The sequence below is a fragment of the Bombina bombina genome, chromosome 3 (genome assembly GCF_027579735.1).
Source record: "Bombina bombina isolate aBomBom1 chromosome 3, aBomBom1.pri, whole genome shotgun sequence".
Taxonomy (NCBI): domain Eukaryota; kingdom Metazoa; phylum Chordata; class Amphibia; order Anura; family Bombinatoridae; genus Bombina; species Bombina bombina.
Window position 1 is genome coordinate 975,725,730 of NC_069501.1, and position 15,737 is coordinate 975,741,466.

The following is a 15,737-nucleotide window of genomic DNA, read 5'->3' on the forward strand; positions in this document are numbered from 1 at the left end:
CGGCACCTACACACAACTATACATTATAATATATGAAATTATATTTTGTACATCTAAATAAAGTGTTCCCTCAAAATAAGAGTGGTGCCATTGCCCATTTTCTAAATATCTCCAAACAGCTATGGGGTCAAATGTAGCACCTGCGTATGCAAATTGGCAAGTCTCTGAGTTGCATGAACCATTACTATAAATTGATAATATTAGAGTGTACTTTAAGTACATAGATGATATCTTCGGTTCAATGGAATCATTATTACAGTGGTATACAAGGTTGAATAATTAATCAAGTCATTTTAAATTCAAGATACATTATTCCAGCACTGCAATCGTTTTCTTGGATCTGAGGATCTATAAAACAAAAGGTTTTGGAACCACATTATTCAGAAAAAACGCAGTCCAGAATTCATTACTACATACACAAAGTTGGCCTCCAGCTGCACTGCTGAGGTACATACCCAAATCACAGTTTTTAAAAAGTTCAAAGAAACAACACTGACCCTAAAAACAAAGAGGTTCAACTTCAAGAGATGGAATTAAGATTCAGAATTCATGGTTATAACAACAAACTACTTTTACAGTGCATGCAATCAATTGGAGTACCAGTAGAGACACAACAGAGCAGAAGTGACAAAATGTATGACCTCCACTACATGCTACCAAGAAAAGTAAAAGGTATATGAAGTATTAAAAAAACACTGGCATATTCTTCAATCACATATGTCTTTACCATTTAAAGATTTTTATACTCCACAAGTATGCTTTCGCAGAGGACCAAGTCTGAGAGATAAATTAATGCAGACGGATAATATTCAAGCTTATGCACAAAAGACTTGGCTACCACCACCTAAACCAGGGTGTTATCGTTGTATAAACTGCACCACTTGCAGTAGCTTAGTACCTGGAAGACATTTTCATCAAAAGAAGACCGTGCTTTGCGCTTAGGATAGTTCGGAGAGTACCGCAGGTATAAAAAAACCATCTGCAAATACATATTTACAATAGATGTTCTGCAATACAAGAACTCTAATCTCCTTCAAACCACCATAGCCTTGAAATGTGACTTATGATTGTATCAATGTTATTGACACTCTTTTTAGCCATGTAAGCTGTAAGTTGCAATAAAAATAATAAAAAAATAAAATAAAATGTGATGTCACCTCTAGAGCAGTTATATAAAGGCAATGTTCCCAAAGCTATCCCAGCTTCTATACTTTCTTGCAGCTTTATCCAAAAACAAAAAACCAGAATGGCTTCTCTCAGTTTCTGTAGACAGAGAAAAGAGGGTAAAAATCTACAAAACCGAAGAAGCTCCAAGTGCAGTACAAAGTTGGTGCAGCAAAAGGCAAGATAAATGCCTACACACATTACCTCAACATTATGGAGATACGTAGAAAGCAAATATAAAGTTGGTTCTCCCCTCACGGCCCGAAATCTTCAAGTCACAGCCGGGTGGCAGAGTCCACGAATGTGATAACTGGTTTAAAAAAATTGTCCTTAGGCACACAATTTGTTTGTAATCATTTATTCCAAAGTTTGAACATGTATAAAATAAATAAAACTTCTATGGGGCTAAGATGCTAATAGTAAGGTGCACCAAAAAACATATGCGCGAGCAAAGAAAATGCACATAAAAAGTACATACTAACACACTACGGTCCCTGTACGGTACCTGTAGGATGACCGTGAGAGTCAATAGTGAAACCAATGTGGAGACTCATTTTCTAAGCAGCACAAAAACAAAAAATGTGTGCAACAACCTCAGAGTGCTGCACATAAAATAAATAAGCCAACAAGCGCAAAACTTTACTTAACGTGCTTACAAAAATCAGACACACACTAATAGAGCATAGGGTGTTAAATTATATAAAGATTCCTGCAGCTCAAATCCAATAAATAAAAAATACAGCGGGTTAGGGCCCGGAGCCCCGCTGTATAGTGAAAACCGCCTTAAAGTGAAACAAAGTGGTTTTAGCTTTCTTTTCACTTGCCAGTTTGTTTAACACTGAGACACAGATTGCACTGTAATGCTGTAAACAGAGTGAACTGCGCATAACAAAAATGGTGCCAGTCACTTTTCTCGCAATCTCACGAAGATTACAGCATTATTTCAAAATCCTTGGAGGTTGAACTTTAGCTCCACAAAGCCCTGTATTAGCAAAGCGCTGTAAAGTGAAGCGCTGAAGTGAGGTATACCTGAAGTACTGAGTACGGAGGTATACCTGTATACAGTATATAAAAAAGATGAGATGACTGTTACAATCGTCCCCTGGCTGTGATGTACAATCTTCAAGAGTACCTAATAGCCCCCATAGGATAAGTGGGTGCCAACATAAATAAACCCCATACTTACCAAATAGGCACCCATACTACTGGACTTACCATTTTTGCAGGACAATACTGTAATGCTCCCATTAGACAGCCAATCCAGTGCTCTACGAGTGACAGCAGAGGCTTTATGTATATGGAGTATGACGATGATCAAACAGGAGGCGGCTAGAGACCGGCTCCACGACAGATGAGGCTATCTCCGCTTGAAAAAGTCATGTCGTAGCCTGAAGAAACGCGTTGAGGCTGCACAAGCACCGACTCCGGATCACTGAAAAGACGGTGCTGAAAAAAAGAGTATCCCTCGTTACGAGGAAGTCCCCTCACGGCTTTCCGGAAGCTTACTAGAGGATGCAGCTGGCGAGGTGACGGGAAACATACCCCCAGTATCCGACAGGACGGACTCTGATTTGTTGACTGTGCTTTTAACTTTTTATCACATTGTACGTGCGATTTACACGTTTTGTGCGCTTGTCTTAATAAACGGTGTTACACTTAGAGTGGGGTGCGCTCTGTGTTTTCTTTTGTCTTATAGTTACTTCCCAGATCAGGAACACAGCCCTGTGTCTCTCACTGGAGCAGCACCCACTCTACACACCACAGCTGGGAAGTATTGTTACCCCTATATTCAATGTTTTCTTACCTTACATGGTCTCTCTTTTTTAACATTCATATAGGCATTTTGTATTGTCACTGAATAAGTGCATTGTATGTAATAGCAATAGAGTTATTACATATTCCCATGTACAATTGAATTTTTATCTGTTATTTGGTATATTCAGTTCAGGTTATTATACAAGTCAATATAGATTGTAACTACGATATTTGATTCATTTTTGAGAAGCGCAGCTTTGTGGAATTGTTTTTATATTGACAGATGTGGCAGGCCTGTGACTAATTCCAATTGGGTGTAATTGTGCCATTTCTCCATACTCCAAAAGCTTCTGTCTGTCAAACAGTAGCTGAGGGGAAAATTGGCCTCATATCGGTCTAAGGACCCCTCTCACAGAAGAGTATCTGAAGCACCTCCAAACTTTACCTTCCTCCTGCAAAGGCAAAGATAAAACTAGTTTCCAGTATGGTGGAAGGGGTTTGAAGAGCTCTTGGAATATTGAGAATATCTGTCTCTTCCTAGTGGTCAAGAGTGTAGATCCAGGAGTAATGGCTCATCGAATCGCAACACCTGAATGAAAAAAAAAAAAAAAAACAACCACCACCAAGCAAACTACAGTGAAAAACAAACAGTTTCCATATGGGGAAAGGGACAGTGTGGGCTAGGGAACAGTGGAGGGGGAGCCAGATAAATGCAACTGAGATTTTAGGTAAGGCAACAATGTTTTACATTATAAACAAGCTCTACTCAAGCTTCTGTTTCAGAACGCTTTCTTACCTTACTGAGCATCTGTGTATAATAATCTGGAATACTTTCTAGTGCTCCATTGCCAAAGGATCCTTTTAAAGGGTTTTTGCCATTAGCAGGACTGCTACTCCCAAAAGGAGCAAAGAGGCTGAAATTGGCTGTAATAGAAGGCTCCACCAGCGGCAGCAGTGAAAGTTCCTGTAGAACAAAGCAGATTAATAGTTAAAACAGAGAAAGTCAAGGTTTTAAAAGGGACATTAAACACTTTGAAATGGTAATATTAAATTATAAAAAAAAATAATTATAATATATGCTGTATATGTGTGTGTGTGTGTCTGCAATATACGTTCATTATCTGATCTGTCCCATTAGCTACAAACTCAAGTGACCTATTTATATTTGTCCCTAATTGGCCACAGCAGAGAAGGTAACCTAAGTTACAACATGGAGTATACCATTAAGTGTTTAATGTCCCTTTAAAGCCAGTAACATACTACGTCAATCTTAAGAAAAATAAATACTTTCAAAACAAGTTAGTGCAATATTTTAAAAACAATAAAAATGTATGCTTACCCAATACATTAAAGGAACAGACTAGTCAAAATTAAACTTTAATTATTCAGATAGGACTTGTAATTTTAATCAACCTTCCAATGTACTTTTATCATCAAATTTGCTTTGTTCTCTTGGTATTCTTATTTGGAACAAAACCTAGGTAGGCTCATATGCTAATTTCTAAGCCCTTGAGGGCTGCCTCTTATCAAATGTTTTTTAAATTCCTTTTCACAACAAGAGTGATAAGTTCATGTGGGTCACATAGATAACACTGTGTTAATGCACAGGGAGTTATTTAAGAGTTAGCACAAGACCATACTAAATGCAAGTCAATAGATAATAAACAGTCACAGTCATGTGATCAGGGGGCTGGAAGAAGGTTCTTAGATACAAGGTAATCACAGAGGTAGAAAGTAGATTAATATAACTGTTGGTTATGCAAAACTGGGGAATGGGTAATAAAGGTATTATCTATCTTTTAAAACAATAATTCTATTGTAGACTGTCCCTTTAATTTCCTTCTTGGCAGTGAGAATCAATGAGAACTTTCACAATCTATGGGAAATATTCAACCTGGCCACCAGGAGGAGGCAGAGACACCCCAAACAAAGCAATAAATATCCCTCCCACTTCCCCTACCCTCTCAGTTCAAGCCGAGGATAAGGAAAAGTGAAGAGAAATATAGAGGGCCAACAACTGCCGCTACTACACATTTTGCATTAGGGCAGGGTCATTGGCTCACTGCCAAGAAGGAAATTCATTTTTCAGGTAAGCATAAAATTATTTTCCTTCTATTGGTAATGAGAGTCCACAAGAACATTCTTAACCTATGGGAAACCAATACCCAAGCTGTGGAGCTCACAAATGTTCAAGAGTTAAAAGTAGGGAAGGCAGTACTAATTACTAAGCACCACCTAATTGTAGAACCCTTCTCCCAAAGGATGCCTTTGCTGAGGCAAAAACATCAAATCTATAGAACTTCATAAAAAGTGTGCAATGAAGACGAAGTTGCAGCCTTGCAAATCTTTTCAACCGAGGCCTCATTCTTGAAGGCCCAAGAAGTAGATACTGCACAAGTAGAAGGTGCTGTGATTCGTGAAGGGGGCTCCTGACCCGCCTCCTCGTAAGCCCTACGAATCAGACTTCGCAAACCAAAAAGAAAGTGTAACCGCTGAGGCCTTCACCCCTTGCACTTACCAGTATACAGGATAAATAAGGAAAAAGATTGATGGAACTCCTTAGTAGTGTGAAAACTTAAACGCTCGGACCACATCAAGGTTAAGCAACAATCTGTCTTTGGAGGATGATTGGGACAATGCGAAGAAACCACAATCTCCTGGTTAATGTTGTGAGTATTTACCTTTGGTAGGAAACCTATTTTCGTATATAACACAGCTTTATCTTGATGGATGACTAGGTATGGAGGATCACACATTAAAGCCGATAACTGGCACTCTGTAAGAAGAGGAAATAGCCAACAAGAAAACCACCTTCCAAGTGAGTAACTTAATATCAACAGCATGCAAAGGCACAAACAGAGCCATCTAAAAGAACTTTAAAGGGACAGTCAACACCAAAATTGTTATTTTTTAAAGAGATAGCTAATGCCTTTACTTCCCAGTCCCCAGCTTTGCACAACTAACATTCTTATATGAATATACTTTATAACATTTAAACCTCAAAATTTCTGCCCGTTTCTAAGCCACTACAGAGCCTCTTATCAAATGCTTTTTTATTAGCTTTTTACAACACAAGACTGCTAGTTCATGTGGGCCATATAATTAACATTGTGCTTGTGCCTGTGAAGTTGTGGCTGACACTGCACTATGACTAAAATCAATAGAAAAAAGCCGTGTAATCAGGGGGCTGTCAAAAGAGGCTTAGATACAAGGTAATCACAGAGGTTAAAAGTATATTCATATAACCATTAAATTCTAAAAGATATATAAGAAGCACTCACAAGGGCTAAAGACAATTTAAATTTATTAATTACAAATTCAACTTCAACTTTGATAAAAATAAAATAAAATAAAACTTCAGAGTGCGCACTCTTACAAGACAATTTAAACTAAACCTTACAACAATTCTTTAATTCAAAAAACTTTATCTTAAGCCAACTTTTCTTTTCTTATGTGCAAAAGGTGCTGTTAGCAGATATTGGTGATAAAACAAACTTTCCCAAGTCTCTTGTTTATTTCTAAGCAAGATTTATATAACAAAGGTGGGGAGATCGATTTAGCTCCTTAAGTTCAATTAGATTCAAATCCAATAGCCAATCAGGTCTCTCTGTTTACGTTATTTGGTATTTTCAAATCTTAACCGTTTTACCGGTGATTGTATCCAGGCTATTTTTAAAACCAAAGTTCTTTAGTCTCTTTAAGATACTTGTTACTTTTAATGTTGCAGTTCTTTATGTAAACATTAAAAGTAACAAGTATCTTAAAGAGACTAAAGAACTTTGGTTTTAAAAATAGCCTGGATACAATCACCGGTAAAACGGTTAAGATTTGAAAATACCAAATAACGTAAACAGAGAGACCTGATTGGCTATTGGATTTGAATCTAATTGAACTTAAGGAGCTAAATCGATCTCCCCACCTTTGTTATATAAATCTTGCTTAGAAATAAACAAGAGACTTGGGAAAGTTTGTTTTATCACCAATATCTGCTAACAGCACCTTTTGCACATAAGAAAAGAAAAGTTGGCTTAAGATAAAGTTTTTTGAATTAATTAAAGAATTGTTGTAAGGTTTAGTTTAAATTGTCTTGTAAGAGTGCGCACTCTGAAGTTTTATTTTATTTTTATCAAAGTTGTCTTTAGCCCTTGTGAGCGCTTCTTATATATCTTTTAGAATTTAATATATATACTTAACTGTTTACAGGTCAGTTTTTTATAAGAAGTTTGACAACATTTACTATTAAAACGTTTTAAACAATTTATATTTATATTCATATAACCATGTTGGCTGTGCAAAACTGGGGAATGAGTAATAATGGGATTATCTATCTTTTTAAACAATAACAATTTTGGGGTCGACTGTCCCTTTAAGAACTAAATTCAGGCCTTATGGAAGAGCAACAGGTTTAAAAACAGGTCTTATTCTGGCCAGAGCCTGAACCGTCTGGCAAACGAGCCAACTTCTTATGAAACAGAACGGAAAGGGGAGAAATCTGAACCTTAATAGAACTGGACAACAGGCCCCTCTCCAGGCCCTCATGTAGAAACCGCAAAAACATAATTTAAACTTACCTGATAAAATTTTTCTTTCCAGATATGGTGAGTCCACGGAATTATCAATTACTAGTGAGAATATCACTCCTGGCAAGCAGGAGGCGGCAAAGAGCACCACAGCAAAGCTGATATATATGTCTTCTAAATGGAAAAAGGTAACACAAAGGTGTCAAGGTGTCTGAGGTTTTAGTAAAAATAACTGTCTTAAATAAAGGGTGGGCCATGGACTCACCATATCTGGAAATAATAAAAATTTATCAGGTAAGTATAAATTATGTTTTCTTTCCTAAGATATGGTGTGTCCACGGAATCATCAATTACTAGTGGGAACCAATACCCAAGCTAGAGGACACAGATAAGGGAGAGACAAGACATGTAACCTAAACAGAAGGCACCACTACTCTAAGAAACATCCTCCCAAAAGAAGCCTCGGCCAAAGCAAAAGTCAAATTATAGAATTTGGAAAAAGAATGAAAAGAAGACCAAGTTGCAGCCTTGCAAATCTGTTCCACAGAAGCTTCATTTTTGAAAGCCCAGGAAAAAGAAAAGAAAACAGCCCTCAAAGAATGAGCTGTGAATCTCTCAGGAGGTTGCTGTCCAGCAGACTCATAAGCCAAACAAAAAAAACTCTTAAACCAAAAAGAAAAAGTTTCCCTATTTTTTATTTAACTCTTATATAAAAAAAATATAAGGGAAAAAATGCGCTACTGTTACTTTAAATAATAAAGTCAGAAAAAAAGGAACAGAAAAACGCAACCAGCCCCAGGCACCCTCTACACCTCAGCAATCTTGCTGAGGTGCCTACCTGACCTGCTGACTGAAAAAACAGAATTTATGCTTACCTGATAAATTACTTTCTCCAACGGTGTGTCCGGTCCACGGCGTCATCCTTACTTGTGGGAATATCTCTTCCCCAACAGGAAATGGCAAAGAGTCCCAGCAAAGCTGGCAATAGTCCCTCCTAGGCTCCGCCCACCCCAGTCATTCGACCGACGGACAGGAGGAAAAATATAGGAGAAACCATATGGTACCGTGGTGACTGTAGTTAGAGAAAATAATTCATCAGACCTGATTAAAAAACCAGGGCGGGCCGTGGACCGGACACACCGTTGGAGAAAGTAATTTATCAGGTAAGCATAAATTCTGTTTTCTCCAACATTGGTGTGTCCGGTCCACGGCGTCATCCTTACTTGTGGGAACCAATACCAAAGCTTTAGGACACGGATGAAGGGAGGGAGCAAATCAGGTTACCTAAACAGAAGGCACCACGGCTTGCAAAACCTTTCTCCCAAAAATAGCCTCAGAAGAAGCAAAAGTATCAAATTTGTAAAATTTGGCAAAAGTGTGCAGTGAAGACCAAGTCGCTGCCTTACATATCTGGTAAACAGAAGCCTTGTTCTTGAAGGCCCATGTGGAAGCCAAAGCCCTAGTGGAGTGAGCTGTGATTCTTTCAGGAGGCTGCCGTCCGGCAGTCTCATAAGCCAATCGGATGATGCTTTTAAGCCAAAAGGAAAGAGAGGTAGAAGTCGCTTTTTGACCTCTCCTTTTACCAGAATAGACAACAAACAGAGAAGAAGTTTGTCTGAAATCTTTTGTAGCCTCTAAATAGAATTTTAGAGCACGGACTACGTCCAAATTGTGTAACAAACATTCCTTCTTTGAAACTGGATTCGGACATAAAGAAGTATCTCCTGGTTAATATTCTTGTTAGAAACAACCTTTGGAAGAAAACCAGGCTTAGTACGCAAAACCACCTTATCTTCATGGAACACCAGATAGGGCGGAGAACACTGCAGAGCAGATAACTCTGAAACTCTTCTAGCAGAAGAAATAGCAACCAAAAACAAAACTTTCCAAGATAGTAACTTAATATCTATGGAATGTAGATGTTCAAACGGAACCCCTTGAAGAACTGAAAGAACTAGATTTAGACTCCAGGGAGGAGTCAAAGGTCTGTAAACAGGCTTGATCCTAACCAGAGCCTGAACAAACGCTTGAACATCTGGCACAGCTGCCAGTCTTTTGTGTAGTAAAACAGATAAAGCAGAGATCTGTCCCTTTAGAGAACTTGCAGATAATCCTTTCTCCAAACCTTCTTGTAGAAAGGAGAGAATCTTAGGAATTTTTATCTTATTCCATGGGAATCCTTTGGATTCACACCAACAGATATATCTTTCCATATTTTATGGTAAATCTTTCTAGTTACCGGTTTTCTGGCCTGAACCAGAGTATCTATCACAGAATCTGAAAACCCACGCTTTGATAGAATCAAGCGTTCAATCTCCAAGCCGTCAGCTGGAGGGAGACCAGATTTGGATATTCGAATGGACCCTGAACAAGAAGGTCCTGTCTCAAAGGTAGCTTCCATGATGGAACCGATGACATATTCACCAGGTCTGCATACCAAGTCTTGCGTGGCCACGCAGGAGCTATCAAGATCACCGAGGCCCTCTCCTGTTTGATCCTGGCTACCAGCCTGGGAATGAGAGGAAACGGTGGAAATACATAAGCTAGGTTGAAGGTCCAAGGTGCTACTAGTGCATCTACTAGAGTCGCCTTGGGATCCCTGGATCTGGACCCGTAGCAAGGAACCTTGAAGTTCTGACGAGACGCCATCAGATCCATGTCCGGAATGCCCCATAATTGAGTTAGTTGGGCAAAGATCTCCGGGTGGAGTTCCCACTCCCCCGGATGGAATGTCTGACGACTCAGATAATCCGCTTCCCAGTTTTCCACACCTGGGATGTGGATCGCAGATAGGTGGCAGGAGTGATCCTCCGCCCATTGAATTATTTTGGTCACTTCTTTCATCGCCAGGGAACTCCTTGTTCCCCCCTGATGATTGATATACGCAACGGTCGTCATGTTGTCTGATTGGAATCTTATGAATCTGGCCTTTGCTAGCTGAGGCCAAGCCCTGAGAGCATTGAAGATCGCTCTTAGTTCCAGAATGTTTATCGGGAGAAGAGACTCTTCCCGAGACCATAGTCCCTGAGCTTTCAGGGATTCCCAGACCGCGCCCCAGCCCACTAGACTGGCGTCAGTCGTGACAATGACCCACTCTGGTCTGCGGAAGCTCATTCCCTGGGATAGATGGTCCAGGGTCAGCCACCAACGGAGTGAATCTCTGGTCTTCTGATCTACCTGAATCATTGGAGACAAGTCTGTATAGTCCCCATTCCACTGTTTGAGCATGCACAGTTGTAATGGTCTTAGATGAATTCGTGCAAAAGGAACTATGTCCATTGTTGCAACCATCAACCCTACTACTTCCATGACCTGCGCTATGGAAGGACGTGGAACAGAATGAAGAACTTGACAAGTGCTTAGAAGTTTTGACTTTCTGACCTCTGTCAGAAAAATCCTCATTTCTAAGGAATCTATTATTGTTCCCAAGAAGGGAACTCTTGTTGACGGAGACAGAGAACTTTTTTCTATGTTCACCTTCCATCCGTGTGATCTGAGAAAGGCCAGAACGATGTCTGTATGAGCCTTTGCTTTTGACAGGGACGACGCTTGTATTAGAAAGTAAGGTACTACTGCAATGCCCCTCGGTCTTAGAACCGCTAGAAGGGACCCTAGTATCTTTGTGAAAATCCTTGGAGCAGTGGCTAACCCGAATGGGAGGGCCACAAACTGGTAATGTTTGTCCAGAAAGGCGAACCTTAGGAACTGATGATGTTCTTTGTGGATAGGAATATGTAGGTACGCATCCTTTAGATCCACGGTAGTCATAAATTGACCTTCCTGGATAGTGGGTAGAATCGTTCGAATGGTTTCCATCTTGAACGATGGTACCCTGAGAAATTTGTTTAGGATCTTCAAATCCAAAATTGGTCTGAAAGTTCCCTCTTTTTTGGGAACTACGAACAGATTTGAATAAAATCCCATTCCTTGTTCCTTTATTGGAACTGGGTGTATCACTCCCATCTTTAACAGGTCTTCTACACAATGTAAGAACGCCTGTCTCTTTATTTGGTTTAAGGATAAGTGAGACATGTGGAACCTTCCCCTTGGGGGTAGTTCCCTGAATTCCAGAAGATAACCCTGAGAAACTATTTCTAGTGCCCAGGGATCCTGAACATCTCTTGCCCAAGCCTGAGCAAAGAGAGAGAGTCTGCCCCCTACTAGATCCGGTCCCGGATCGGGGGCTACTCCTTCATGCTGTTTTGTTAGCAGCAGCAGGTTTCTTGGCCTGCTTACCCTTGTTCCAGCCTTGCATCGGTTTCCAGGCTGGTTTGGGTTGTGAGGCATTACCCTCTTGCTTAGAGGATGCAGAGTTAGAGGCCGGTCCGTTCCTGAAATTGCGAAAGGAACGAAAATTAGACTTATTCTTGGCCTTGAAAGGCCTATCTTGTGGAAGGGCGTGGCCCTTTCCCCCAGTGATGTCTGAGATAATCTCTTTCAATTCTGGTCCAAATAGAGTTTTACCTTTGAAAGGGATGTTAAGCAATTTTGTCTTGGATGACACATCCTCTGACCAAGACTTTAGCCAAAGCGCTCTGCGCGCCACTATTGCAAACCCTGAATTTTTCGCCGCTAATCTAGCTAATTGCAAAGCGGCATCTAAAATAAAAGAGTTAGCCAACTTAAGTGCGTGAACTCTGTCCATAACCTCCTCATATGGAGTCTCTCTACTGAGCGACTTTTCTAGTTCCTCGAACCAGAACCACGCTGCTGTAGTGACAGGAACAATGCACGAAATGGGTTGTAGAAGGTAACCTTGCTGTACAAAAATCTTTTTAAGCAAACCCTCCAATTTTTTATCCATAGGATCTTTGAAAGCACAACTATCCTCGATAGGAATAGTAGTGCGCTTGTTTAGAGTAGAAACTGCCCCCTCGACCTTAGGGACTGTCTGCCATAAGTCCTTTCTGGGGTCGACCATAGGAAATAATTTCTTAAATATAGGGGGGGGGGGAACAAAAGGTATGCCGGGCTTTTCCCACTCCTTATTCACTATGTCCACCACCCGCTTGGGTATAGGAAAAGCGTCGGGGTGCACCGGAACCTCTAGGAACTTGTCCATCTTACATAATTTCTCTGGAATGACCAAGTTGTCAAAATCATCCAGAGTAGATAACACCTCTTTAAGCAGTGCGCGGAGATGTTCTAATTTAAATTTAAATGTCACAACATCAGGTTCAGCTTGTTGAGAATTTTTTTCTGAATCTGAAATTTCCCCATCTGACAAAACCTCCCTCATGGCCACTTCAGATTGGTGTGAGGGTATGACAGTACAATTATCATCAGCGCCCTCCTGCTCTTCAGTGTTTAAAACAGAGCAATCGCGCTTTCTCTGATATGTAGGCATTTTGGATAAAATATTTGCTATGGAGTTATCCATTACAGCCGTCAATTGTTGCATGGTAATAAGCATTGGCGTGCTAGATGTACTAGGGGCCTCCTGCGTGGGCAAAACTGGTGTAGACACAGTAGGAGATGATGTAGTATCATGTTTACTCCCCTCATCTGAGGAATCATCTTGGGCAATCTCATTATCTGTGGCAGTACTGTCCTTACTTTGTTTGGACGCTATGGCACAATTATCACACAAATTTAAATGGGGAGACACATTGGCTTTCATACATATAGAACATAGCTTATCCGAAGGCACAGACATGTTAAACAGGCTTAAACTTGTCAATAAAGCACAAAAAACGTTTTAAAACAAAACCGTTACTGTCTCTTTAAATTTTAAACAGAAAACACTTTATTACTGAATATGTGAAAAAGTATGAAGGAATTGTTCAAAAATTACCAAAATTTCACCACAGTGTCTTAAAGCATTAAGAGTATTGCACACCAATTTTTAGAGCTTTAACCCCTAAAATAACGGAACCGGAGCCGTTTACAAATTTAACCCCTATACAGTCCCAGCTATAGCCTTTGCTGTGACCTAACCAAGCCCAGAGGGGAATATGATACCAAGTGACGCCTTCTAGAAACTTTTCCAGCTACTTTCAGATCCTCACACATGCATCTGCATGTCTTGCTCTCAAAAACAACTGCGCAGTAATGGCGCGAAAATGAGGCTCAGCCTACAACTGGGAAGGCCCTCCCTGACTGGAAAAGGTGTCTAACATAGTGCCTGCCGTTAAACGTTCCCCAAGTTTATAAATGTGAATTATCAGCATAAACATGTATAAAATGCCCAAATAAAGCAATCGATTTAGCCCATAAAAGTGTCTACCAGTTTTATAGCCCATATTAAGCCCTTTATTCTGTTTGCTTGACTAAGAAAATGGCTTACCGGTCCCCATGAGGGGAAATGACAGCCTTCCAGCATTACATGGTCTTGTTAGAAATATGGCTAGTCATACCTTAAGCAGAAAAGTCTGCTAACTGTTTCCCCCAACTGAAGTTACTTCATCTCAACAGTCCTATGTGGAAACAGCAATCTATTTTAGTTACTGTCTGCTAAAATCATCTTCCTCTCACAAACAGAAATCTTCATCCTTTTCTGTTTCAGAGTAAATAGTACATACCAGCACTATTTTAAAATAACAAACACTTGATAGAAGAATAAAACTACATTTAAACACCAAAAAACTCTTAACCATCTCCGTGGAGATGTTGCCTGTGCAACGGCAAAGAGAATGACTGGGGTGGGCGGAGCCTAGGAGGGACTATATGGCCAGCTTTGCTGGGACTCTTTGCCATTTCCTGTTGGGGAAGAGATATTCCCACAAGTAAGGATGACGCCGTGGACCGGACACACCAATGTTGGAGAAACAATCCGTTTTCACAGAAACTGCTAGAAACAACGAAAGGGCTTGAAATAACAAGCACAGCAACTCCAGAGTCTGACACTGCAGCGCAAACAGGAAGTTAAAAACTGCACGAAAACACACAGCCAGCCTGAGAAACGGAATCGCCTTGAACAGGGGTGGTCCCAGCAAACGTAACTGCCAAATTAAAAAGTTTCAAAACACGGCCAAAAAGAAAAAACATGTACCCCCAAACAGAACAGTTTATATTAAACTGAGCTATCAATAAATTAAAAAAAACTCTCCTCATAAACAGAGCCTGCTAGCTGCCACAAATAAACTTCCTAGGAAGTAAGAGAAAAATATACGTCCCAGCAGCTTTTAAGCTGAATAAGTGCCAGATTCTTCCTACATAAGAAAGATAAAATTGGCACTTACCTTAAAATTCAACTGTCTGGCAGCAGAACAGCTCACCTGGTTTGAGAGGAGCTATTCTTCCCATGGACCTGTGGACTAAAGATGAGACTGAATAAGCTTACTCAGGCTATCTGAATATGACAGCAAAAATGTTTGGGGAAAACACAGAAGGGATTGTACCCTACAAGTTCCCAATTGCTTAAAAGCCACCACTGCCCTACTGAAGAGACTGACGTGGGCTAAGGTTAAACCCCAGAAAAGATCAGAGTAAACCTACTGTGCTTTAAAATAATAAAATCTTGATTGTAGATCCGACACCTAAAACTTCACCTCCTCCTTCGCCGCAGGCAAAGAGAATGACTGGGGATTATGGGTAAGGGAAGTGGCATATATAGCAGCTTTGTGGTGCTCTTTGCCTCCTCTTGCTGGCAAGGAGTGATATTCCCACTAGTAATTGATTCGCCAAAAAAAAACATGCTGGTCACACCAGTGAAGATAAGTCTTCCAGACCTTGTAGTAGATGTGTCTGGTGACAGGCTTGCAAGCCAAAATAAGAGTATCAATCACTTTGCCAGAGAAGCCTCTCTGAGCCAAGATCAACCCTTCAATCTCCAAGTAGTCAGATTCAGAGTATCTAGGTTTTGGTAAAAAAATGGACCCTGAGTTAGCAGGTTCTGATTAAGAGGCAACCGCCAAGGAGGAGCAGACGGCATGCTGACTAGGTTCAAATGAAAATGTATACCTTAGCTCACTTTCAACCTGTAACCGTAGCTATAATAAAGGCCAGCCCCAGAACCAACAGGCACTTGCCCTTAAAAGAGAAGGGATAGTAGCCTTGACTTAGAAACAGTATCTGCCGACCACGACGCGAGCCACAAGGCACTCCTGGCCAGAACTGCAAAGCTAGAATTTTTGGCACTGATGCAGATAATTTAAAGAATGGCATCCCTGATGAAGGCATTTGCCAACCTTAGGGTTTGTATATGTTCCTGGATCTCCTCTAGATACATTTTGTCCGTAATCAGATCCACATAAGATTAGCACCAGAACTTGGCGGCCCACATCACTGCGGCTACTCCGACTGCCAGTTGAAACAAGGAGCCTGACTGCAGAACACTGGTCTTTGGTATCCCTCAAG

General features: G+C 40.5%; 1 protein-coding gene across 3 annotated transcripts in view; it reads right to left on the reverse strand.

Annotated features, from left to right (window-relative positions):
* Positions 1–15,737, reverse strand: part of KMT2D (lysine methyltransferase 2D) — a 948,037-nt gene that overhangs the window by 121,279 nt on the left and 811,021 nt on the right. For all 3 annotated transcript variants that reach the window (XM_053708073.1, XM_053708075.1, XM_053708074.1), the window contains one exon: positions 3,716–3,883. In XM_053708073.1, coding sequence (XP_053564048.1) covers positions 3,716–3,883 — 168 coding nt within the window. The remainder of the gene's footprint in view (positions 1–3,715; positions 3,884–15,737) is intronic.